Raw genomic sequence first — 24,513 nt, 5'->3', positions numbered from 1 at the left:
GGGAACTCAGAAATTTTGCAGTTCAGGAAATTAGGAAATTTGGGCCGTTACAAATATTAGAATTTGCAAATTTTAGAATGTGGAACTACAGGGTGTCTCACAACTAGGGATACCTGAGGTGATTCATAGGTGAATTTATTAATAATTTAAAAACGGAGTTTCAAACCCCATTTTTGCAAAGGGAAATGTTGTTTAGAATGATGTTATCTAATACTCACTTCCGGGAGTTACATTACTTGTGAAACAACCTGTATAAGAATTTGGGAGTGAAGGGTTTGAGTGTGTGGAATTTCAAAAAGCAGAGATTTGAACTTTCAGAGCTTGAAGATTTAAAGAGTTGTAAATTTGAGAATTTCGAAATTTCAAAATTTGTGAGATTTGGAAATGAGGGTATTGAGGAATGTGGGATTTGAGAATGTGAAATTTGGAAAAATGGAGAGTCAATTTAAGGACATGGAAACTTGAAATTTTGGGGATTTGAGAAATCAGTAATTCAGAAATTTGGGAATTTAGGAATGTAGGAATATAGGAATGTTGGAATGTAGGAATGTGGGCACCTAGGAATGTAGGAATCTAGGAATTTAGAAATCTAGGAATGTAGGAACCTAGGAATTTAGATGTCTAGGAATGTGGAATCTAGGAATGTGGAATCTAGGAATGTAGAAATCTAGGAATGTGGAAATCTAGGAATGTGGAAATTTGAGAATGTAGAAATCTAGGAAAGTTGGAATCCACGAATGTAGAAATCTAGGAATGTGGCAATTTAGGAATGTAGAAATCTAGGAATGTGGAATCTAGGAATATAGAAATCTAGGAATGTGGAAATCTAGGAATGTGGAAATTTGAGAATGTAGAAATCTAGGAATGTTGGAATCCAGGAATGTAGAAATCTAGGAATGTAGGAATTCAAGAATGCAGGAACCTAGGAATATAGATATCTAAGAATCTGGAAATCTAGTCATCTATGAATTTGTCATTTGAGAATTTCAAATTGATTGCATTATTTTCAAAAATTTGGTACTCCAAAATACAAAAACTTGAAAGTCAAATGTGTTTAATAATTTCAGTGCTTAATTACATAAAAATGATCACCCTCACAACACCCCCAAAACATAAAACAAATATCAAAAGGCTCCCGTTCTTTTTCTTCTGTGCTACCAAAGAAAGCCAGAACTGCACTCGAGTGAACTATGATATCCTATACCTTATACGCCTACATGTAAGTTCAGACGTTTAATCCATTTCTACTCAAGATAACGGAAAATAATGATACTTTAAATTCTCCCGTAGTAAAAACGTTGAAACCAGTTCAATGGAAATGAATAGCGAAGATTATTTTCATGCAGTGCACGATATTTTTCGTAACTGTTTCTTGAAATTCGCACTTCAGTAATTTTATCCAAGTTATCTTCAAATTTATCTTGATTACCATTCGTTCAAGAGTACGACACGAACTTTTAGAAGGATTTAAAGCAACAGAGAAGAGAATAATCCTGGTAACAAATTACCAGAAAAGCAATCCAACTTTGAGTACATTTTTCTTCTTGACCACTCAACAAAATTGCGAGTGGGCTTTTCTTTAGTTCTGTTTCTTCTTTACGAATTAATTGACCGTAATTAGCGAAGTGTAATTATCTTTGGTGTCGAAGGGGAGAAGGAATATGAACCGAAGAAAAGCTTCTCATAAAATTCGTTTGAAACTGCCAAATTCAGTTGTTATTCATTTTTAAAATAATATTTTATTTAATAAAACATAGAAAATAGAAATTACATATATTATACATTTAGCAGCAGAAGAGTTACTGTACAGTCAAAGAGTTACTTTCTATAAGTTTTTGAATTAAACTTTACTTTGGGTCACACAAAATTTTCCTTCTTTTACTACTAATTATTTACTGTACTCTTTTATTATTTTATATTTAAAACTTTTTTTACTATTTTCTACTAAAGACTTCCTTTTGCTATTTCATAGTTTTCTATGCATAAAATACAAAAATGTAAGTCTTAATTTTATAGATTAATCTATGAGTTGTATGAAGAAGCTGATCCCGGCGTATTTGACTCGTTGCGACGCCATATTGAATATTACCCATGCTCCCTTGACTTGTTACATAGACTGGCATTAAAATGGCCGAACACATTTCTCAAATCACTAGTAAACATATATTAGTTTCTTTTTTTTGAATAAACGACATTATAGAATTATTCTAATTCTCACAGTAGTCCCATCAAAGAATATATAGCAGTCAAAACGGCGTCACACACAAATAATCCAAAAATATTAAACTTTATCCACGCATAACTGTTTAATCGCTATATTCCTAACACCAAAATTTTCATTTTATCCTAGACATCTAAAAAAAGAATGAATAATGTGCCCCACAGTTTAACCCGAATTTAACATATTAACCACGTTGTACAGGACCAAAGTGTACACGGATAAAGTTCACTGTTCGGTCAGAAACACATCTCGACTTTTATTCCAAAATTACGAGCGCGCGTTTCATCGTACATGTTGTACACGCGGTGCTTTCGCATTTATTATTTCAACGCTTTATTCGGTGTTTCTAACAGATGAACCATAAAGCAATTTGAGATACACCGCATGGCGTACTTACCGTGCCGTGAACTGCATAATAGAATCTGCGTATGAAAAATGCTCTTCTTTTTTTCCACGTTTTTATACACCTTTTCAACGGTCACAAATTTGTCTCCTATCTCCTCGCTCGCCAGGCTTGTCGTGTATCACCCAAATTTCACTCGACCCGTTCCCATTGGCGTAACTGGAGTTTTTGTTTTAGACGATTTAGGTGCGGCACTGCTGCTGGGGTTCGCTACTCGTATCAGGCGTGATTAAGTGGATTTTCAACGGATGGAAGTTTGAGAATTTAGGAATTGGGAATTTGGGATATTTCAGGTTTAAAGCATTCAAAAATGCTTTTGGGAATTTTGGGTATTTGAGAATTGTCCAATTGGAGATTTGGGAATATTAGGATTAAAAGCGATTTGAAAATAGGATTTTAGATATTTGAGAATTTAGGAATTAGGATTTGGGAATATGGATATTAGGAAATATTGGGATTTGGGATAGGTGGGATTTGGGATATGTGGGATTTGGGATATGTGGGATTTGGGATATGTGGGATTTGGGATATGTGGGATTTGGGATATGTGGGATTTGGGATATGTGGGATTTGTGATATGTGGGATTTGGGATATGTGAGGTTTGGAACATGTGGGATTTGGGACATGTGGGACTTGGTATATATGGGATTTGGGATATGTGGGATTTGGGATGTGTGGGATTTGGGATATGTGGGATTTGGGATATGTGGAATTTGGGATATGTGGGATTTGGGATATGTGGGATTTGGGATATGTGGGATTTGGGATAGGTGGGATTTGGGATATGTGGGATTTGGGGTATGTGGGATTTGGGATATGTGGGATTTGGGATATGTGGGATTTGGGATATGTGGGATTTGGTATATGTGGGATTTGGGATATGTGGGATTTGGGATATGTGAGGTTTGGAACATGTGGGATTTGGGACACGTGGGACTTGGTATATATGGGATTTGGGATATGTGGGATTTGGGATATGTGGGATTTGGGATATGTGGGATTTGGGATATGTGGGATTTGGGATATGTGGGAATGGAGATATGTAGGATTTGGGATATGTGGGATTCGGGATATGTAGGATTCGGGATATGTGGGATTCGGGATATGTGGGCTTCGGGATATGTGGAATTCGGGATATGTGGGATTTGGGAAACTAGAATTTGAGAAATTGGGGTTTCTATAATCTCATGTTACAAGATTTTCCTTAGTCTATATTTCAAGAGAGCGCCCTCTTATTTAGTTACATCCCTGTCACCCCTTCCACAGTCCCTGTTGCAAGCATGAAACGAAGAAAAGCGTTACGGTCGAAAAATATTTTTCCCTCATACACCGTGGCTGGTCCGAGTAATTTCCCTTCAAAGGAATTCACTCGTATTTATTTGCACGTTGAGCGATTGCGCCCCGGGTTGAGCGGGCAACGCGCGCCGTACGCCGTGCCGGAATAATTACATGCAAATTATGTGAATAAATATCGCGAATTTTCAACGAATTTTCTCGAGCTACCAGCATCCCCATGGCATCCCCATCGCTATTTCTACGAGCACCGTGTCGGGAACGATGCGATCGGGAGTAGGCCGTGCAGAGAACGAGCCAGCGCTCACGGACGCAACCCTGGCACAAAGTGAACGCGCTCGTGTGCGCTCCGGGCAACGGTGTATCATCGTGCATGCATCGAACGTGCACGCGTGTACCCCTCTTCGCTTTTCGTATAATATCGCAAACTGGCTGCAACGTAAACAATTTATACCGGCGAGAGCGAACCGTAGCCCCGTAACCGGTACACACGTATATATTTCAGTGTCATTTTAATTTGCACACTCGGAATATTTTACCATCGCATTTGCATCCGCATTACAGCCGGCGCAATGTAATCTCGTCGATATTTTGCGCTGCGTCGCGGAAATGCTCAACCTACCTTCCATTTTAATTATTTTCGCCTCCGAAAGTAGACACCGCTCTCTGAACGGGGGTGCGGAAAATACCGGAGCCATAGAGCCGGAGGGGGGTGTGGGGGCCTGGAACGAAGGGAGAAGATGTGCATTTTCCAACGAATATTTGTGCTCTTTATTCGTCTTGCCTGCTTTACCGAGAGATGCCGGTGCATAATGGGAAGGCGACGTATAAGTACTTCGTGCTCGGAAAGTGCACGAGCGTACTGCCGCTCGAACAATACCCGGGAACTCGCTCGGATATTTACGTGCTTTATATCAGTTTTGCGACAGGAAATTCAAGATAAATACCGAGCAACGTCCGACTGTTTGACAAGGTTCAGGTGCATGGTGTACTCGTGTTCAGAAAAATATAGGAAATTCTGTTGTTTGAGTTTTTAACAACCCGTTATGCGAACGCTTCTACTGTCGTTTGCAGTTTTTTCACAATTTTTAGGTGCACTTTTATGTAAGATTTTGAGCTAAATCGAACTTTAAATTGAAGGTGGGAGAAATACGCTGGATTTCTAAAACGACTTTTTCGTAATCGTTTTATGGATTTGGATGGAGAAGGTGATCTTTATGGTGAAAGGAGGTTCTTGCAATTTTAGCTCACTTAAATTATTTTCATTGTTATTTAAAATAGGATATTTGCTGTATTCGTATGTAGCAGTGTAATTTATATATTTTATTTAAGGAAGATTTTGTGTATTAATGAAGGGGGCATTGTTTTTTTGATATATGTTAATGATGACGTTAATGATTTATTTGATATATATTATTGCCGATGTTCATCTTAATATATGTTACTAATGTCGTTGGCCTTGATTCATGTTATTAACGATGTTGACCATAATGTATGTTATTAGTGCTATTAACTTTGAAATGTATTATTAATTGCATCAACCTCGATATAAGTTATTAATGTCGTTAACCTTGATTTATGTTACTAATGCCATTAACCTTAAAATATATTATTACTGCCATTAACTCTGATATAAGGTATCAATTATGTTGACCGTGATATATGTTATTAATGCTATTAACCTTGAAATATATTATTACTGTCACTAACCTTGATATAAGTTATTAATGACGTTGAACTTGATATAAATTATTAATGACGCTGACCTTGATATAAATTATTAATGACGCTGACCTTGATATAAGTTATTAATACCATAAACCTTAAAATATATATAACATTAACCTTAATAAACTTAACACATTAAGCATATTGACAACTTAACCAACATTAAACATATTTTGTTACACATATGTTATATATGTCATATATAACATATATGATGTTATATATATATATATGTCATATATAACATATATAACATATATGACATATTTGTTAAAATCATTCTCCTGAGTAATCTTCAAAGTGTTTTAGCCATCACTATTTCTTAAAAAATTGGAAAAAGAACATTTATCACAGTGAATATACTAGATAACCCTAACCTCAATCCTTAACTGTCACAAGTTACAAGTGTAACATACACAATGTAATATGAATTGTTATATACTTATTTTTCTTTGTTACTTTCGGTAAATGCAAGAACTCACGCAAAAAAGTAATTGTTCTCTAGAGAGTAACAAGTAGTAATTAACCGTATTTCGCGTAAAATTCGCATCGAATGGAATTTCGTTCTAATTGAATTGCTTTGAAAATACCAAATAATACTCGTTTGCTGGTAATCAATTTAATTACGGCAAATATCGGTGTTATTAGCAGTTGCTTTTTCAAAAAATATTTTTATTTTCACCTTTCAGTACATTTTATTAAAAATACATTAAGATGTATTTTTAGAATAGTAGAAGGTACACTATAAAATTATATTTTGTTCAACATAAGTGAATATCTTTCATAGTTAATGAAATGATCCAGACTCATCTGTAATTATAATTTCTTAACTTCTACAAATATTACAAATATAAAAATATGAAATAAAAATATATTTCCTGCTATTTATGAACTAGTAATACTTCAAAAGTTCAAAACTACATTCTTTCGAATAAATTTCAAAAATTGAAGTCTCATGCAACGAGGAGTTAGTAGAGGGTAAATTTTATGGTGGTACACATACGTGATGTGCGTTCAAAGTCAAATATAATGGGATAACGGGAACAATGTGAAGCCACCACAATCTAAAGTCGCTCTCAGCTATAATCCGACGTAAACACAGACTCGCTAAAACCTCGTAACAGGTTTTAAATATTATGGAAGGGATTACCGCTCAACGCGTCAACAGTTTGATGGATATACGCTTTTCAGAATCTCAACTCTCCAAAGCGATTTTGCACCCTGTTAATGTGTTCACCCTTCTCAACAAGTAATATTCTACTTATTCACATACTTCGATCAAATATTTTTGCCACTCATCACTGAATTTTGTATTTTTTAAGAAAAATAATACTATTGTCTTTTCGAGAAAATTTTTCGTCCACAAATTTATTTTAATATTATGACAAAAAAAATTTTGTGAAACAGCAATAGTCTTATAACGCGTTTATTTAACATTGGAATATTATTACAAAATAAATTTGTGAACCAATAATAAGTGTAGGGTTTCATTTTAGAATGCGTTCATTTAACGTTGGAATATTATTACAAAATAAATTTGTGAACCAACAGTAATAGGGGTGTTATAATTTTAGAACGCATTTGTTTAACATTGGAAAATTATTACAAAACAAATTTGTGAATTAACAGCTTTTAATAATATTAGACCTTATCTACCTTAACTACTTGTTACTTGGTTATTGAATTATTAATTTAGATAAATAGGTAAATTTGAATAAATATTTAATATTATTTTGCTCTTTCATCCAGTTAGACATTTAGATAAAATCTAAGCAAAATTTATCCAAACTTCAGATAAAACCTAATGTGAGAAAGCACTCCTTGGACAAAAGACCCCGGTAACATATTAAAAGCATAATTTTGCCGACCCTAATGCAAATATTAATCGTATGCACATATCAAGGGCGTATAAAGCCGAACAGCAGAATTCGTAAATCCCTCTCGCGTGAGGAAGATCGATTGCATTTACCTTAGTGGCACGCTAACGCAACTCAGCCTAGTCCGTTCCTCCGACGATGTTTCGGCCGGGTATACAACTCGCCCTCGAAACTTCCTCGCACGAATTAACCCGCAGACCGTGTGCACGCGTGCAGCGAAAACCAGAAGCACATCTTGTCGTAACGAGACGGAGCGGTTAGGTATAATGCTTGTAACGAGGCTCGCACCCTCTGGCGTGTTTGTGGTGTAACGTCACAAAGTTACATTCGTGTAACTGTGCAACTGTAACTGCACGTGCGTGTATGCACAGGACGAGGGTTTGCAACTGCCGGGCCTCTCACCAGGTGGCTGGTAATAAGTTCGTACAAGTTGCCGCCGGGTCTGCACCTGCATCGTGCGACAGCCTTCCACCCCCATCAACCCCCTTTTCTATCCTCTTCGTTTTATACACGCACTTGCCTGTCGTTTGACCGCACGTTCGAGCTTCAACCATAATTGACACTCTACGCTTCGCAATTTACTCTTGTGGCTCGGGAAGCCTTGTAGGTTGTTACACGATGATCTTTAAGGGGTGTTGGAGAAGGAAGGACTTAAGTGTAATATTGAGAGGAAAGAATATTTTGTTTTACAGACATTGGGTTGCATGTAGACATTGATGGATGGACAATATAAAGAATTAGAAAATAGACTTCATCCACATGTTCACACCAGGTCCGTGAGTATCAATGTACAGTACACAGTTAAAAAATAATTACCCAATTAATAACAATAGTTTATAACAGTTTTCAGTGTTTAAAATAGTCTTCAAGAAGCCTTATATTTGTTCCATCCCCATAGAGTCTGAACCTCGACTAACAAATATTGGAAACACAATCTTGATACGGTGGGAGAGCAAGAACTTTACGATCCTGGGTTCTTCATAAAGTTTGTCACCGCTCAAACATTTCCCTTCGATTTATTTTCTATTCCGTCGTTCTGGTATCCAGCATCTCCGTTTAATATCCGGCGGTTCGTCAAAATAACCGCGAGCCTCGACGAAAATCGTTCGATCCGGGTGACACGGTAATTCTCGCGCGGCTCAGAAGTATATCTGACAGACGCGTAAAATATCGTGGCGAAACAAAAGTTCGAAGTTCGCATTATCGAGCCGTATAACCGGCAATATTGGAGTATTACGCCCTTCAATTTCTAGGCTGTATCATGGCCCGTTCCCAGGAAAATTCGATATATCACCCGTGGCGGGGACTATCTTCGACATAAATTCTGGCCGCGCCTCTGGTCGCGGTGCAATATTAAGAAAATCCAATTTCCTTGCCGTGGGATCGTCGCGAAGGTACACGTTGGATGGGGTTCGTAGATCGACCAGGAAAATCTTACGAGAGTACGAGTTAAGTTTGCTCACAGTTTGTACGACAGTCTAACGCAGGACACGCTCGCCAACTTCTGATTTGTTGCGCAAACATTTCGGCTGATCCTTCACGGAGCTATTCCGATCCCGGTGAAACTTCATAGAGGAAATTGCTGTAAACCGAATGGCGTGCCATGGGGTAAGGCATTTGTACGACGGGTGCACGATGAGTACACGATGTGTCCAACGGATTCTCAGCAGGCAGCCGGTTTAGCGGAGGGTGTATTTACTTCAAAGGGATTTTAACGTCTTTATACGCGCCACCCATTAAGCATCGCGTGCATGCCCGTTTCTATGAACATTTTGCAAAGAACCGGAAGCCAGACTACTTACTGGAAAGCACAGTTCGAGGGTTCTTTTGTTGCCATGCATTCGCGGGTCAGGCTCTTTAAATGACTTCGAGGAGAGATTACAGCTGTGCGCTCGTCGATTTTGATCAAACTTCTGACAAATTGAGATTAAAGACAAGGATAATTATTTTTGAGAGTTGATACGAAGCAGACATTTTTCTTGTGACCTTTCTTTTTCTCAGTGAATGAGATTGCATTGAGATCGCATGAAACAAAGTCATTCGTGTGCGTTGGATTTGGAGTCGCGTTAACTGATCGCTGTTTAAGTTCAGGCGCGCTCAGTTATGGTGAACGGTAGTCGATTTCGAGGAACAAATCATTAAAATCGGTGATGTGCGTTCTTTTCTAAATATGTAATTAGCAAAGTAAATTTTCTCATACGTGAATAAACAATATTTTAAATGATTACATTATTTGGAAAGATAATTAACATACAGTAAACAATTTGTATTAAAAAACTCTTAAAAAATTTCCTTACTTCTTTCATTTTTACTGTTTCTATTTTGTTTCTGCTTATTTATTTTTCTCCTTTCCCTACATTTCTTAATTTGATTTTACATCGACAATTTTATTCTCTTTTAAGAATATTACTTTTGTAATGTTACTAATTATTTATTTGCTAGAATAATATGCTAAAATAAATTCGTAGGTACATGTTCAATCTGCAATTTATATTTCTGGAATTGCAGAAGCGTATAATTTTGAACATTAATATTTCCCATTAATACTTACGTAATCAAGGATCGAAACTCGATTTTATTGAGGTTCTAAAATCGAGAATTTAACTGAACGTGTTAAAGATACAACAGGTGATAGAACGCGTTGAACCGAGTGCTACGAAGCAAATTCTGCTGAGTTGCACTTTCTGTATTGGAATTGCAATTTAAACGGGTTTACTGAAACTAGGCGCCTTCCATGCTATTAATTTGATAACATAAAAGTATACAGGGTGTCCCAGATTTTTATTATCTATCTTTACCAACATACCATTAATATTAAGGAAGAAAAATTTAGGGATGTGGAAATTTTAGAATCTGGAAAGAGAATTTGAAGGTTTATGAATTTCAAAATTTGAGAATCTCAAGTGACAATTTGGAGACAATGAAATTTAAAATTTACGAATTTGGGAGTTTAGAAATATGGAATATTTGAAATCTGAAAATTTAGAAATCTGAAGTGAGAATATGTAGACTTGTGAAATGGGAGACAAGAATTTGAGATACTAAAAATTTAGAATATTTGTAATTTGAAGATTTTAAGATCTTAAATTTCCATATTTTGAAATTGTAAAATTGTCTGCCCATCACTGCCCACACCTGTCCATCTCACCCTTGTGGTTACACTTACTTATCCACCCTCCATTTAAATCAATCATTAACAAATAAATTCGTCTCTAAATACAATTCTGATCACCATTTCAATAAACCAAAATCAACCTCACACTGAAGACTATAGACATCAACCTTAATCTTCGCGTATACAGCCATCACTTTTACCAGGATCTTCGCTGATTTCCCCAAACGAAACTCAAAGTGCGGGTAACTTTCAGTTCGCTTAACGACCGATAAAGGGATACTTATATCGGTGTCGAGTGCCAGCAAACTTTGCCAGAACGAGACATCTGCTTTTCGACTGTAAACAACCATGAACGTCTTGACAAGTGTAATGTAGCTTTAATCGCGATACAGAGCTGCGTGGTCTTATTTATCGTTTGCCGTTTGCCAACAGTTTCACGCCTCTCCTTTAATCGCGACACAACTGTCGTGCGCCATTTTTACCCTGGAAAGCCATCTTCTTTCCTGAAAATCGCGAAAAGTCTGAATCGTACAATTTACGTTGGAATAGGAAGCATTGAATGTTTTCACAGCTTGTTTTAAAGCGAAAATGTGATACAAGACAAATGAACAAGCGATATTAATATTAATACATAAAATATTAATATTAATACAGGTATTAATATTTGCTAATATATAGACACATATATTTTATATTATACATGTTTTACTATCATATTTTAATTACTTTTTATCTTGACTTATATGAAGAAATCCGGAATTTATTTTACAAGATTGAGGTTATGTGTACAATCGACTATAAAAGTGACATAACGTTACTTTTAATCAAAAGCTCCACATAGAACTTGCCCAAGTAAATCGTTTTGAAACGACTCATAAAATATGCGAAGGTCATCCAATATAGCTCTCCTTCGTACAATTTTTATCCAGTAATTATTTTATCTAACCGGAAAGATTAATTTAAATCTGCGATGGGCGAGAATATGATCGAAATCAGATGGCACGGTCGTCTCGTATCTCCGTAAAATCAGAATTTCCGATCTCATAGATTTCGTATGAAGACTCCATCGGCCGTTCTATGGAGGAAAATAGAGGAGAAAGGAGAAGAGCGATGTAATCCTTCGACTGGTATAACTTGGAAGGGTAGATGGCTCTGAGCCCAGTGGCGAGAAGCTCGGTATACCATGCGAAGAGTCCCGCTTCTGCCGTTTGTCATTACGGCTGGCCACATTTTATTTATAATAATTGGTTAGAAACAGTTACGTGGTTCTGGCTTAAGGTGGGGACCGTGTGGAATTTATGAAGTCGAGGGGATCTGGACCGAGCCAGGAGGATTCTGGGGTGTCTTGGTCTCTTGGAGGCAGTCCAGATGCGGCTACGTTCCGGCCAACCCTCCTCTCCTCGCATAAGGGTTTGGCTATCTTACCACGAAGAGACAGATCGCGTTGCCTGCCACGAAGCATAGCCGGAATGATAAACGAGCCCGATGTTGCTGTATAATCATGGCTCTAAGACACCAATCGGAAATGTCCTCCCTGCACGACCTTCGGTCATCCGACATGCGATAACCTCGATGATATTGCACTTACATGAAATGTCAAAGTGGTACATGACCGTTTACGGTACATGACCGTTTTGATACCTCTCATCTTAAATTTCAAAGCAATGATACAATCACATTAAAATAGCTTTTGATTTATGGTTGGCTTATTGGTTACGACATATTGTTAGGAAATTTCTATTACATCTGGTAGAGATAAAAAATAGTTGTGTTAGATGCTTCAGTATTTATTTCATTTCATTTTTCGTTAAAAAACAGGTTTGCATTTAACGCTATTGCATTATGTGATATGTGACGTACGATTGATTTGGTACATTTATGTGATATATCATTGATTTGATATATGTGACATATTAATTTAGTGCATTGATGTGACATATCATTTATTTAATATATTTATATGGTATATTTGTCATTTTATATATTTATATGATATTTAGTATGTGCACATGATGTATCATTGATTTGATATGTGTGACATGTAATTGATTTGGTACATTGAAGTGACATATCATTTATTTCATACATTTATATAATATATTTGTCATTTGATATATTTATATAATTTAGTATGTCTATATAATATATCATTGATTTGGTATGTTTATGTGACAAATAACTGATTTCTTACATTCATAGGACATATCTATTATTCCTGTACAATGTTCCAAAATGTATCAATCCTTAGATATATCTAACGATCTGAAGAATTACAATTATAGTCTAATTGTTAAGTAGATCTAAACAATTTAGACAGAATTACGGCCATATTATTAAATATGTTTAACAAACACCTAAAGAAGAATTACGATTACAAAGACACAAATGTACAAAGTTCCATAAAAATCAGCGCACATCAGTCACCATCTTTCTTGTCACTTAGATTTATTCGATCAGACTCCAAAGTACGGTTAAAGTAACTTTAAGCGATTAAATAAAGTCATGTCACGAGTTGAAGCTCGCAATTACAGGACCTCCCGCACAAACGTGAAAGTACAGTTAATTTTTCCGTAACAATTAATCACGACTGTCCCCAAGAAACTCAATCAAACAGCCGGTGATTAGACACGGAAGCGAATTTAATCCGGCAGTAAGTAAAAGAGAATGAAATCGGTGGCTGTGCATCAACCCTCCCCGTATGCTACTACCATTTCAGCCATTCCAGAGCTACTTCGCCATCCTCTCTTTCGGAGCGTACGCATTACCAATGTAAATCCCAGGTCCTCTCGTGACTTTTTGTCTGGTGAATCCTCGCAAATCGGTTTGAATACGTACGGCGTGCAAAGTGCAGAGCCAAGACCGGTTACCTCTGGGCCCATGGGTTTCGGCTCCGAGGACACCCTATTCCCGTCTTGGTATAAGGGCGGGAACATTCACATAATTTCTCGCGACTTGATGCCAGACCGTTCTTCACCGGACCAGCCGACGAATTGTAGGCACCCCCTAACCACCCCATAGCTACCACCAACACCATCACCATCACCATCATCCGCGCCAGCGATGCCAACGGCCAAGTCTCCGGCGTTATTGCTGATCCCGGAGATTTATGGCGGACCTCCTGCACACATGGCGCTTTAATTATGTGTGCTAGCCGAAATGAATTGGCGAATATTTTATACGATAGGGAACTAGTCCCCGGTACCATAGTCTATGACCTATCACCGACCCCCTTCTTTCATCGACCGATTTATGGCGGCGCTTATTTATTAGACACCCATCTTCGAACCACGGATTCACGGCCTATGAAGGATACCGTAATGAACCATGAATTGAGTAATGAATGCATGGAAAATTTTTTGAGAAATTTTGGGTAATTGATGTTTTCAAATTTATAGGATTATGTGACAAATTTTTGGATATGGTTTTAATTAAATTCTGAACTTTTTTATTTGGGACTTTCAAATTTGTGGGATTGCAAATTTTTAGGTAAATTTAGGTAGTGTGGAACTTTCAAATTTTCGTGTACTGATAGTTTCGAATTCAAATATTACCAAATTTCCAAACCCCTAAATCTCCAAATCTCCAAATCTCTAAGTGTTGAAATCTCCAAATCCCCAAATCTCATAATTACCAAACTCTTAAATCTTCAAATCTCCATATCTCCAAACCCCTAAATCTTCAAATCTCCAAATCTCCAAATTTGCAAATCTCCAAACCCCTAAATCTTCAAATTTCCAAGTGGTCAAATCTCCAAATCTTCAAATCTTGAAACCCTTAAATCTCCAGATCTCCAAATCTCCAAATCGGCAAGTCTGCAAACCCCTAAGTCCCCAAATCTCCAAATCTCCAAACCCCTAAATCTCCAAATCTCCAAACCCCTAAAGCTCCAAATCTCCAAAATCTCCAAATCTCCAAATCTCCAAATCTCCAAATCTCCAAATCTCCAATTCTCCAAATCTCCAATTCTCCAATTCTCCAAATCTCCAAATCTCCAAATCCCCAAATCTCCAAGTCTCCAAAATCCCCAAATATCCCCACAAATGTTCAACTGTCTAAAATCCCAAATCCACAAATTTTCAATTATCCCTCTCAACCCTTCCTGACTCTAAATTCTCCACTTTCCGGACTGCACATTCAAGAGCAATTTATCTCTGCGTTCCCTTGCGCAAAGATAAAATTCCAAGAATTTTCAACTGGTCCCGGGATTGTTTAACGATCGTAGGTGTTCTTTGGGTAATGGTAACCGCATTGCAGAAATTTTTGGCAAGACGTCCGGTAATAATATTTTTCCGGCAGCGAAGGAGAAAGAAAGCTCTTCTTATTTTTCCTTCCCGTCCTTTCTTTCCTCACCATAATTCTGGCCAGCGTTCCAACGTGATTTAACATGGACACACGTTCGCGGCGTTTCGTCGCATGATTCGCCTACAGACGAGACGGTTCGCCGTTTTCTCCTTAATCCCGAAAAATCTGCTCCGGGTTAACTGACTTGCGCATAAGAATTCAGATTCACGGGAATCACACGGTATTCATGAGCCGTTGAAGAATCCAGATTTATCTGGCGATCTCGCTGAGTCAGGTTGCGCGAATTGCACTGTGGAAACGGTGGAAGAGTTAGTTACTTTTCTCTAGATGTAAATGTCCATTAGGATCCGACTTGTTCGACTAATTTTATTGTGTGCAATATGGTCACTGACTTGGAATTTCTTACGAAGAAAATTCTCTTTTACCAAGTGAATTTTGTCGACATTTACTCTATTTGCAAGTTTTCGTTTTTAAATTACAAGGAGAATTGCAAATAGATTATTGAATTGCAAAATTTACTTGAACTGCTTTTGTTCAAATCTGTAACGGTTTTTATCGTGTAATAATATTATTGTAACGATGGAATAATTGTAATAATGTAATAATGATAGTGTAATAATAATTTAAATTCCTAAATTTCCAGATTTTCAAATAATTTCTGACTTATCAAATTTTCGATTCTTCTCTCAAAAATGTCGAATTTTTCACTATGTGCAACTTCAAAAATATGAAACACGCAGTCATCAACAATTCATTACAATCAATAAAAAATTAAATAAAAATCCGTGAACTTGGAATTTGAATCCCCCATCGTTAAAGCACCGTTCCAACAAAATAAAAATGCCGTCATAATTCTTTCATTGTTTCATTTAAAATCGTTGCACCGTCGAAATAGTAGCAGTGTAGCATCTGTCGGTATGCAGGAACAGTAGCGCGTACACAGCTGTCAAAAAAATGGCTCGGATTATTAAATTTTTTGCTAGCATTGAATTGCAGAATCCATCCACAAATTTTGTAACAGGACATTGAACTCACCCTCCGTGTTCGGGCGTCACGGGGGATGGTTGAAATCGTAGTAACCACGTGAAAAAGAACGAAATGACTTTTGGACGCACTTTGTCGTCATTAGCAGAACACCAGCGATACGCGCCGCTGCACGTGTCCGATCGATCTTTCTATCTCTCTCCCGTTTTATCCGGCGGTGAAACAGGACAGGGAGTATCCGCGTAGAAAAATTGCATGTAACGAATCGTGGCGCCTGTACGATCGCGTTTCCGATCACGTTTCCGCGGTATTGAATCATCCAATTAGTGTCGTCGCGGGACCGAGAAATACACGGATGACACCAGATGGTCCCTACGTGAGAACGGGAGTGTCAATATGTCTTCAAAGATAGAAATACCCCTGCATGCATTGACATGTGTGTGAAAGAACTGACGATAGATTTTCTTCCACTTAAAGTCCATTTTCTGCGAGGCGAGTTTTTTTAGTTAAATAGTCAATGGAGGGAAGAGACACTTCAATTTCACAATGCAGTTTTGAAGGTGAGGTGTGATCGGGTGAATCTTGGGCTAATGATTTGTGAGTTTACTTTGGAGGGATGATTGTTGATTGAAACAAGAAATATTATGCATAATTATATTTCTGATGAGATACTTGTAATTTTATGGTCCTTGCATTGTTTTAATATTTATCAAGGGTTTCAGACTCCAGGAACATCATTTTACAGGAGGACGCTATAACTAGTTAATTCTCAATTTGACAAAATAAATTATTTATTTTGTATAGTCACATTTTTGTAGTTGAAACGTACGACTTTTGTGAGTGTAAATTTATTAATAGAGAAAGTGAATTTTTGTTGGTGGTTTTGAGGTGACTGAATCCTTGTTATGCCACATATCATTGTCATACAGAATATAAAATTATTTACAACGATATAGTACTATGATTATAACAGTATGACATATGATTTCATTTAAATAAAATGTTAATAAATATTTACAAAATATTTTTATAAAATACCAATAATGATAAACACAATATATTTAATATTCATTACATATAATACATTAATTTAATGTACACATGTGTGAGAACGTATGAAGAGTATCAATGTGTTTTCAAAGATAGAAATACACAGTGCACAGACACGTGTATAAAAGAACTGACGATAGATTTTCTTCCTGCCCTGCGATGCGAGTTTTTTCATTTAAATAGCGAATGGGCTGAGAGAATCGAAGAGGATACTTCAATGTTTCGTTTTACAATTCAGTTTTGAAGATGGAAGTGGTGCGGTAATTAGTTGAACGCTTTTAACGAATGTCGGTGATTGGGGCTAATAGCTGATTTATGAGTACACGGTTCTTTTGTGGTGGTCGATTTTTTTATTGCGAAGAGATAATTGTTTCGATGTTGAGGACGTTATCGTTTGAGATCAAAAGTTTTGTTAGTGTTATTTTAATATTTAGTATTGTGAACGACGAAATATAATTTATAATGATGTGTATTATAAATTAGATATTTGTTATATGTGTAATATTGGTTTGATGTATGATATTCATTTAGTATTGTGACGTTCATTTTACATATAATATTAATGTGGTTTTATGATATTCATTGGATATATAATATTAATTTAATATTGTCATGATGATTTTATATATAATATTATTTTCATATTTGGAGGTCATAACCTCAATTTGAATTTATATTTAAAAATTGTTAAATTTGAAAAAATTGCGTTTGTTACTTTCTAAGAAAGTGAATGTACAAAGTTTTTAATATCTATGTTTTCAAGTGGTCAAGCTTGAAAATTCTAAAATATGAAGGGTTGATATTTCAACTAAACTTGATAATTTTTTGAATCGATAGATTGCAATTTCTGTGTTGCTAAGTTTCTAAATTATCAAGTCATCAAATCACCAAATTCGTATTTTTATTTCCATATTTCAAAATTTCCAAGATCTAAAAATCTAAAAATCCACAAATCTAAAAGTCCTCAAATCTAAAAGTCTACAAATCTAAAAGTCTACAAATCTAAAAATCTACAAATCTAAAAATCCACAAATTTAAAAATCGACCAATCTAAAAATCTAAAAATCCACAAATCTAAAAGTCTACAAATCTAAAAATCTAAAAATCTAAAAATTTACCGACAGCAAAATCTACAAATCTAAAAATCTGTCATAGTCACATATAGCCCTCAGTTTTCCTCCCCGAAAATTTTCACACAGTAAAAAATAGTGACATCAAAAAACCTCCATAATGCATATGTCAGTTAACACGGTTAAAAGAAGTGGCCGTGTCGGAGGGAGAATAAAAAGTCGACAATAAATAACAGGGAAAATTCAGGAATACGAGGAAAGATCGAAAAGTAGCAAAGGGTGAAAGAGAAGAGGCGGAGAGGGTTGAATGGAATTAATACACTTTTCCGGTGCCATGCTGGCGTTGCTCATGAATATGTAAACCCGTTTTGCCAGGAAAGACATCTCGTACAGGCAGTACAATGTCATTTCGTGTCAGCTTACTATCACGAGACAATCCTTTCACACGTATCACCTGATAATCCTAATAATTACTCATCGTCACTGGTTCTGATGTTATTTCCTCGTTACATTATTCTCGCACTTGAACGATTCTCGTATATTTAAATTCTAGTACTTCTTTAATCAAAATATACTTTATTTAACCTCCTATGTATTTTTTGATTTTCAATTATTTAAACAAAATTTTAGGTTTCATTTAATTTTTTTTAGGGTTTCATTTTTAATTTTTAGGTTATATTTTGTTTTCAACTGTGACTCGATAATAAAATATATAGGTAATATTGCATGATACTGTGCAATGTTCAATGGGTTTATAAAATTAATATAATAATGTTAAGTTACGTTCAAAATTTTTTGTATAATTTGTAAACAAAATTTTATAACTTTGAAGTTTCAAGTTGAAGGGGTTCTATAGATATCTTATGAAAAAGTAAATATTAATAAAAACTTATATATGTAGACAAACTCCCCAAAAAATGTAGAACTAAATTTTTCACAGAGAAACGTGTATTCTGTTTCTTAAATATTTTCTACATGTGATGATTGTTTTTTATTTGTACATGTAACTGTATATGTAATCAATATTTATTAATTGTTCATGTAAATGTATATGCAATCAATATTTATTAATTACACACATAATTGTATATGCAATCAATATTTATTAATTGTACATGTAACTGTATATGTAGTCAATATTTTTTATTTGTAAATGAAGCTGTATATGCTATCAATATTTTTTATTTATACATGCAATTATATACGCAATCAATATTTTTTATTTGTATACGTAATCAATAATTTTATATTTACCAACGAGACATTAATGGCAATTCTTTTCCGTTTGTTTCAGGTAAGTCAATTGAAATGTAATCAGCAAGGAACACGGAAGCAAAAACTGAAAGGTAGTTATTTTCAATATCCTTAAACCGAAGAAAGGCAAAGAACGAAGCAGATGTCGCACAGTGGCTTCATGCCAATTTGGGGCGGTGCTTGCAATCAAATTACACGGAAACACTTTATCTTAATGACCACGTCTCTGCACTTTCTGCACCGTACGGATCCCTACATTTGTAGCAATTTTGCATTCGCAAAGAGGTGTTTACTGTAACATCCTCCATTAGTGGTATATATTTGATACAATATATAACACGATTTCACTTTAAAAGCTGCACTACTATTTTAATATTAAAAGAGTGAAATGTACAATTAATTTACATTTATCGTTTTCATTATCAACTGTTTATTATGATACTAATTACGTATTAATAAAATTGCTTATTATCATGAAAAATGCGTATAAATAATATATTGCATGTCCAAACATAAATGTATTATTGCAATATTTGATGAAAAATATTTATGAATGATATCAATTATACTGTTACAGTTAATTACTGTTAAATACAGTTAGATCAGGCTTTACTGTAATAATAAATTGTGACCACACTATTTAACTAGAAATATTTATAAAAAATAGTGTTAAAATTTATTGATGAAAAATATTTGTGTGAAATATGAGTTGTATCAGAACAATTTTTTGCTATATTCAGAAAATGTACAAGAAACAGTAAATTTACTGATATTATAATTTTTCAACTTTATTAGTTCACATCAATTTATGTTTAAACTTATGTACTTTTTGAAATAAATTTTTAACTATTTTAAACTTATGTATTTCATGAAACAAATTTTTAACTGCTTTAAACTTATGTACCTTGTGAAATCAATTTTTAACTGCTTTAAATTTATGCAGTTTGTGAGACAATTTTTTAACTGCTTTAAACATATGTACTTTATAAAACAGATTTTTGATTGTTTTAAACTTGTGTACTTTATGAAACAAACTTTTTACTGCTTTAAACTTATGCAGTTTGTAAAACAATTTTTTAACTGTTTTAAAATTACGTAGTTTATGGAACAAGTTCTTAACTGCTTTATATTTATGTACCTTATAAAACAAATTTTTCATTGTTTTAAACTTATGTATTTTATGAAACAAATTTTTAACTGCTTTAAACTTATGTACTTTATGAAACAAGTTATTAACTGCTTTAAATTTATGCACTTCATGAAACAAATTTTTAGGTACAATTATCTTGTTCATTAAATTTATCAACGTCCTAATTTTTCGATAGAATCGCAGTATTACATATAAAATGATTTACTCAACGATACCACATTCGCGTTGTTCATAAAATTTCTCGAATGTCCAAACATTTCAATTCGACTATGGCGACAGAAGGCCTCAAAAGACCGCGACAGAAGTTGAATTTCAATTCCTCGGCAAAACAAATCGGAACACCCGAAGCCCGAACAGCAGGTCGATGGGAGTTTTATTGTGGGAACACGTTTACAGTGTTTTTCAGGCGAGTGGAATGCAGAAACCTTCGAATGTAACGCATTCGCGACGCGTGCCGTGGGGTAAAAAACGAAGAGGGCGCACAGTGGTGCACCGTGTCGGAACAATTAATCGCGGTAATTGTAGCGTTCCGCGAAACAAGAAAATTACGAATATAATTAGCGAAGTTAGCGAGGAGGCAACAGTGTTGCTCAAACAGGAACACCGCGTTGGGAAACGTTTTTAATGACCTGCGGAAAGGGGGTGGAACTTTTTAAATATTAGCGCAATTTCGCGGGGATCGAAGAAAGGGGTACAAGGACACGCGCAAAAAAGAGGGGGTGGCACGGCGGTAATTACAATTCGTAGATTGACGAAGAGACCGTGGAATTTAACGAAGCCAGCCGGTTACGCGCGCGTAATCACGTACCGACGAGGATCACGCGTATTCGGTGGCATGCGACTTTGCCCGCTCGTTCCAGAATTAAAAACAGCCGAAAGCCATTGAGGCTCGGTGTAATTGCGACCGCGTCGGTCCCCGTGGTTCGTGACGCAGACCCAACCAGGATTTCGAGGTAACATTTTCCCCGGGACAAAGTCGAGGCGCACGAAAAGTTTCGTCGTCTGTGCACGGGCTGCAAAAAAAAGAAGCTTTTTCCCGCGGCAATGGTAATCTGGCGAATCGAATGGAGAGGCGAGATCAGCGTAAAATAAGTTAGCAGAGCCGTCGAGACCCCAAACCCAGATCTCTACCCTTTCTCTTACTTTTTCCCCGGCCAGCACGTACATACATACGTTCCTCTTCGTCCGCCTCCCTTTTTCCTCTTCGAGCCTGGCGGAAAAGCTCCAGGAACGCTCGCTGGAAGCCGGATCGCCTACGGTTTTTGTAGAAACGACCTCGGTATTTCTCCACCGAGTGAAATTAACGATCGCGGAACAGAAGCGTGTACCTTTGGCCACGCTGGGATAAAGCAAAGGGGTTTATGGGTTGCATGTACACACTCGCCTTGGTAATACGTGTCCCTTCTTTGTTTCCAACCCCCAGTATTCTTTCTGCCTTCTTTGGAACCTTTTCTGTCTATGCTGTTTCGATTCCAACTCAATCGCTCGCCTTAGTTTCTGAATCAGGGTTTTTGTACTTTAAGAGGGGGTGGACGTCTTCGGATATTTACATTTCTTTCTTTTTGGGAAAGAGTTTATTTGTATGCAATTTATGTAACGGGGGTTGTAGTCACGATTTAAGTACGGTTTTAACGATTACTATCAATCTTGATAAAAGGTTTCAATGTTACAGGATTCTGTTTTAGTTACAAGGTTATATTAATATTTCTGATAAAGCTACCTTGTATTGTTTCTACATCGCAATTATAATTTACACGTTAAGTTTAGCTAAACAGAAATAGTCAAGGTTAGGTCAAAAATGCCATTTTTCAGTGAAGTTTTATTTGTAGGGAACTTAACTGAAGGTTACAACGTAATAAATTTTTTTTGTGTCATACACTGTTTTAGTAAGATTTTGTTTCTTGTGTATTAGGATTAACCCCTTGTCCTATAACGTGCCACACTCGTGACGCAGACTACAGTTCCTATGTGATAATCTACATTCGTATTTTCGCTGCAACTGTATTTCTCAATTCTATCTGTAACCTGCTTATTCAAGAATCGCAGAATAATGTACCTAACATTTTTAAATTCTTCAGTTGTCCTCACGTTGCAATTACTAGCTAGCTGTGAAGGCAACTGTCCAGAAAATTGTAATAAATTATGATAAAGCTACTGTCCTTATATTGTTCCTATATCGCAATTATATTTTACATGTTAATTTTAGCTAAACAGAAATAGTCAAGTTTAGGTCAAAAATACCATTTTTCAGTGAAGTTTAATTTATAGAGAATTTAACCCTTTGCACTCGAAGATAATTTGACTGTTTACAAACAGCAACTTTTAAACTTAGTTAAAAAGTTAAATCAACTCTTTTGGGTTATTATTTTTCTACTAATAATTTCCATTATTTTTTGTTTCACTATGTTTATACATCACACGTGTCATATTAAAGAATCAGTTAAAAAATGCGTGTTTCAAATTATTGTATTAAATAAAATGGCGACTGAGAGTCACCTCTTGAGCGCAAAGGGTTAAGTGAAGGTTACAAGGCACGTAACAAATTTTTATTTATATTTTATATTACACATTGTTTTAGTAAGATGTCTGTTAAGATGGATGTTCTTTTATTTCTTGTTATTTTTCTTATAAGTTTCGTACTATTCTTGTGTACTAGGATTAAACATGATTTAACGAAGAAAACAATTATAATAACAACGACTACCAATAACAAAAAATTCCAAATATCATTGATGGACCTCAACATTGACCCCATTCATGTTTTCATGAAAAGACCAAAATAACACAAAATGCCACAAAAAGTGTTACAATCATTTACTTGAACGAACCTTATCAGTATGTTCTCAATCTCCTATTAATATTTCCCCGAACAGAAAGTTTTGAAAGAACCACGATGGACCGAAAAGGAGTCGGCGAAGTAGGGATTCATTTTCGCGGCGTAATTTATTCCTTTCATCGCGGTCTCGCCTTAAATATGTTAGCAGGTATAAGCAGAACGTTGAAGAACCGTTCGTATTCATGGAGGTAGGCTTGGTCCACGGCGATAACGGAAAAGGAGAAGTCTCCGGTTCGGGTAACCGCCTCGCTGTCGGACTGTTTCCATTCCGAATGGAGAAACAATTTTAATTTACCAACCGGTCTGCACCGTCTCCCGTGTTCTCTCTCGGACTTCGTACGCTTCTCTGTTCCATTTACCACCCCCGGTTACCCGGCCTCTCCACCCCGCCGAATCGTACCGTGGGTGAATACCCATTCGTTGTAACGGCTTTGTTTCATTTAACAGACCGACCGTCGGCCGTTTTCCCCTCAGGTCCGTACCGGCAGTTCGTTTAAAGCCGGGCTTTATTACTGATTACCGGAAAAATTGATGTCCACCCGCTAATGAACCCAATCTACGCCAGAAACCCCTTCAGCGGGATATCGTTTCCATAGCGGAACGATAATTTGCTCTGTCTGCATGCAAATCGAATATGTCAACGGAGAAAGAAACGACAGGGTAACAAGAACGGTAAGAATTCACGAGCAGTTTCTTCGAGGCTCATTTTTATCCTCCTGTATCTTCCGTGGCTGAAGCGGGCCGCGTTTTTGTCCAGCGTTTAATCCACTTCCGTTGCATCGGTTTTTCTGCAGAGTGACAACAGGGGTCAGGCAGCACGATTATTAGAACGCGACCGATGTTAATGGCTGCCCGTTGCATGGCGAATTTTTGTTCGTTTGCTGGAGAAACTACTTTGGCCGTTGGACAGTATCGTAAACAGGACTCGTTACTGTCTGAAACGTAAAGCCTGGCGACGGGTTTGCCTCCAAACAACGGGAGTAATGAGAAACTTTTAATTAAAACCTCGGCGAGTCCGAAGCAATCGAGAAGCGGAACAATGAGAGAAGAAATACGTCGTTAATGGAATTCCTACTTTTTTTTCTCCCGTCCTTTTTGACGAGACCGCCTTTGTCTTCGATAAGCCTAAGACGAGGGCCACGATCGAAAATTTCGTCGCGAGATTACCACCTAACTTCTGACAGATTAAGCCGACCATATTATAGTTCAGAGCATGGTACACAGGATAC

The 24,513-nt window shown here is 36.3% G+C and overlaps 1 protein-coding gene across 2 annotated transcripts in view; it reads left to right on the top strand.

Annotated features, from left to right (window-relative positions):
* Positions 1–19,687, top strand: part of LOC143265637 (CUGBP Elav-like family member 5) — a 461,835-nt gene extending 442,148 nt beyond the window's left edge. The window contains exon 3 of one of the 2 annotated variants that reach the window (XR_013040278.1): positions 19,339–19,366. Coding sequence is in view for 1 of the 2 variants with exons in the window: in XM_076538855.1 (XP_076394970.1) it covers positions 19,339–19,413 (75 nt within the window). In the remaining variant the exon portion in view is untranslated. Of the gene's footprint in view, positions 1–19,338 lie in introns of both variants that reach the window. The other variant, XM_076538855.1, reaches the window with a different exon arrangement.
* Positions 19,688–24,513: the final 4,826 nt, after the last annotated feature.

Source organism: Megachile rotundata, chromosome 13, assembly GCF_050947335.1.
Source record: "Megachile rotundata isolate GNS110a chromosome 13, iyMegRotu1, whole genome shotgun sequence".
In the NCBI taxonomy this organism is placed as follows: domain Eukaryota; kingdom Metazoa; phylum Arthropoda; class Insecta; order Hymenoptera; family Megachilidae; genus Megachile; species Megachile rotundata.
The sequence above is the reverse complement of the archived record's forward strand: the minus strand, read 5'-3'. Positions and strand labels throughout refer to the sequence as shown.